The 1,083-nt window shown below is 34.7% G+C and overlaps 1 protein-coding gene across 1 annotated transcript in view; it reads left to right on the top strand.

The window, feature by feature from the left end:
* Positions 1-677: 677 nt before the first annotated feature.
* Positions 678-1,083, top strand: part of ZNF804B (zinc finger protein 804B) — a gene marked incomplete at its 5' end in the record, with an annotated part of 12,153 nt that continues 11,747 nt past the window's right edge. Inside the window, one exon of the mRNA XM_019626878.1 lies at positions 678-1,012. Coding sequence (XP_019482423.1) covers positions 678-1,012 — 335 coding nt within the window. The remainder of the gene's footprint in view (positions 1,013-1,083) is intronic.

The raw sequence follows: 1,083 nt of genomic DNA, 5'->3' as shown, positions 1-1,083 counted from the left end.
GTGAAAAATATTAAGTCTATATTCCAAAAAAATAAATACATTCTGGAGGCCATATATTGTAGTATAAATGCAATAGTTCGGCAGCACTAGCATAAGAAATTCACCTGCTATCCCTTTTTGTTAAGTTCAAAAGAACACACTTAAATAATGTGTTTTAGAAATAGGCACCTAAGTGAAATAAGTCAGACAGAAAAAGTTAAGAACCATATGATTTCACTCATATGTAGGGTATAAAACTGAAAGCAACAAACAAACAAGACAAACAAACAAAAACTTATATAGACACAGACAAGAGTTTAGTGGTTACTAGAGGGTAAGGGGGCGGGGCACAGGGGTGATGGTAGAAGAGGGTAAAGAGGGTTAAATATATGGTGATAGAAGGAGAACTGACTGGGTGGTGAACACACAATGCAATATATAGATGATGTATTATAGAATTATTCACTTGAAACCTATATAATTCTATTAACCAACGGCACCCCAATAAATTTAAAAAAGAAATATCCACTATGAAACAGATATACTAATTTAAATAAGCACAATGAAATGTTTATATTATAGTAGACATACTTCATAAATAGTAGTATAACCCATCATAGAAACATTATAAATTGTTCACATGTAGATAAGATTTCAAATCTAATGCCTAATCCTTTTAATATTTATTGTTTTTACAGTGTTTCTGGAAATGGACCAGCATACAAAACCCCCAGGGTAGCCATAGAAAAGCAACTCCAGCAAGGAATTTTCCCAGTTAAAAATGGCAGAAAGGTATCATGCATGAAGAGTACTCTTCTCCTTAAAGGGAAAAACCTCGCCAGGAGCAGTTCCGATAAACAGCGGTCTACCATGCCAAATCGACACACGTTACAAACAGACAGACTTTATTTGTTTGGGAATCGGGTACCACAAACATCTTCAGATATCGGTAATGCAAATCACAGAACAGGCGTATCATTTTCTTTTTCCAAAAAAGTGCATGTAAAATTAGAGTCTTCCGCATCAGTTTTCAGTGAGAACACGGAAGAGACCCATGATTGTAACAAGTCAACCATCTATAAGACAAAACAAACTGTGGAGAAA

The sequence above is a fragment of the Hipposideros armiger genome, unplaced genomic scaffold, assembly GCF_001890085.2.
Source record: "Hipposideros armiger isolate ML-2016 unplaced genomic scaffold, ASM189008v1 scaffold_693, whole genome shotgun sequence".
Lineage (NCBI taxonomy): Eukaryota > Metazoa > Chordata > Mammalia > Chiroptera > Hipposideridae > Hipposideros > Hipposideros armiger.
The sequence above is the reverse complement of the archived record's forward strand: the minus strand, read 5'-3'. Positions and strand labels throughout refer to the sequence as shown.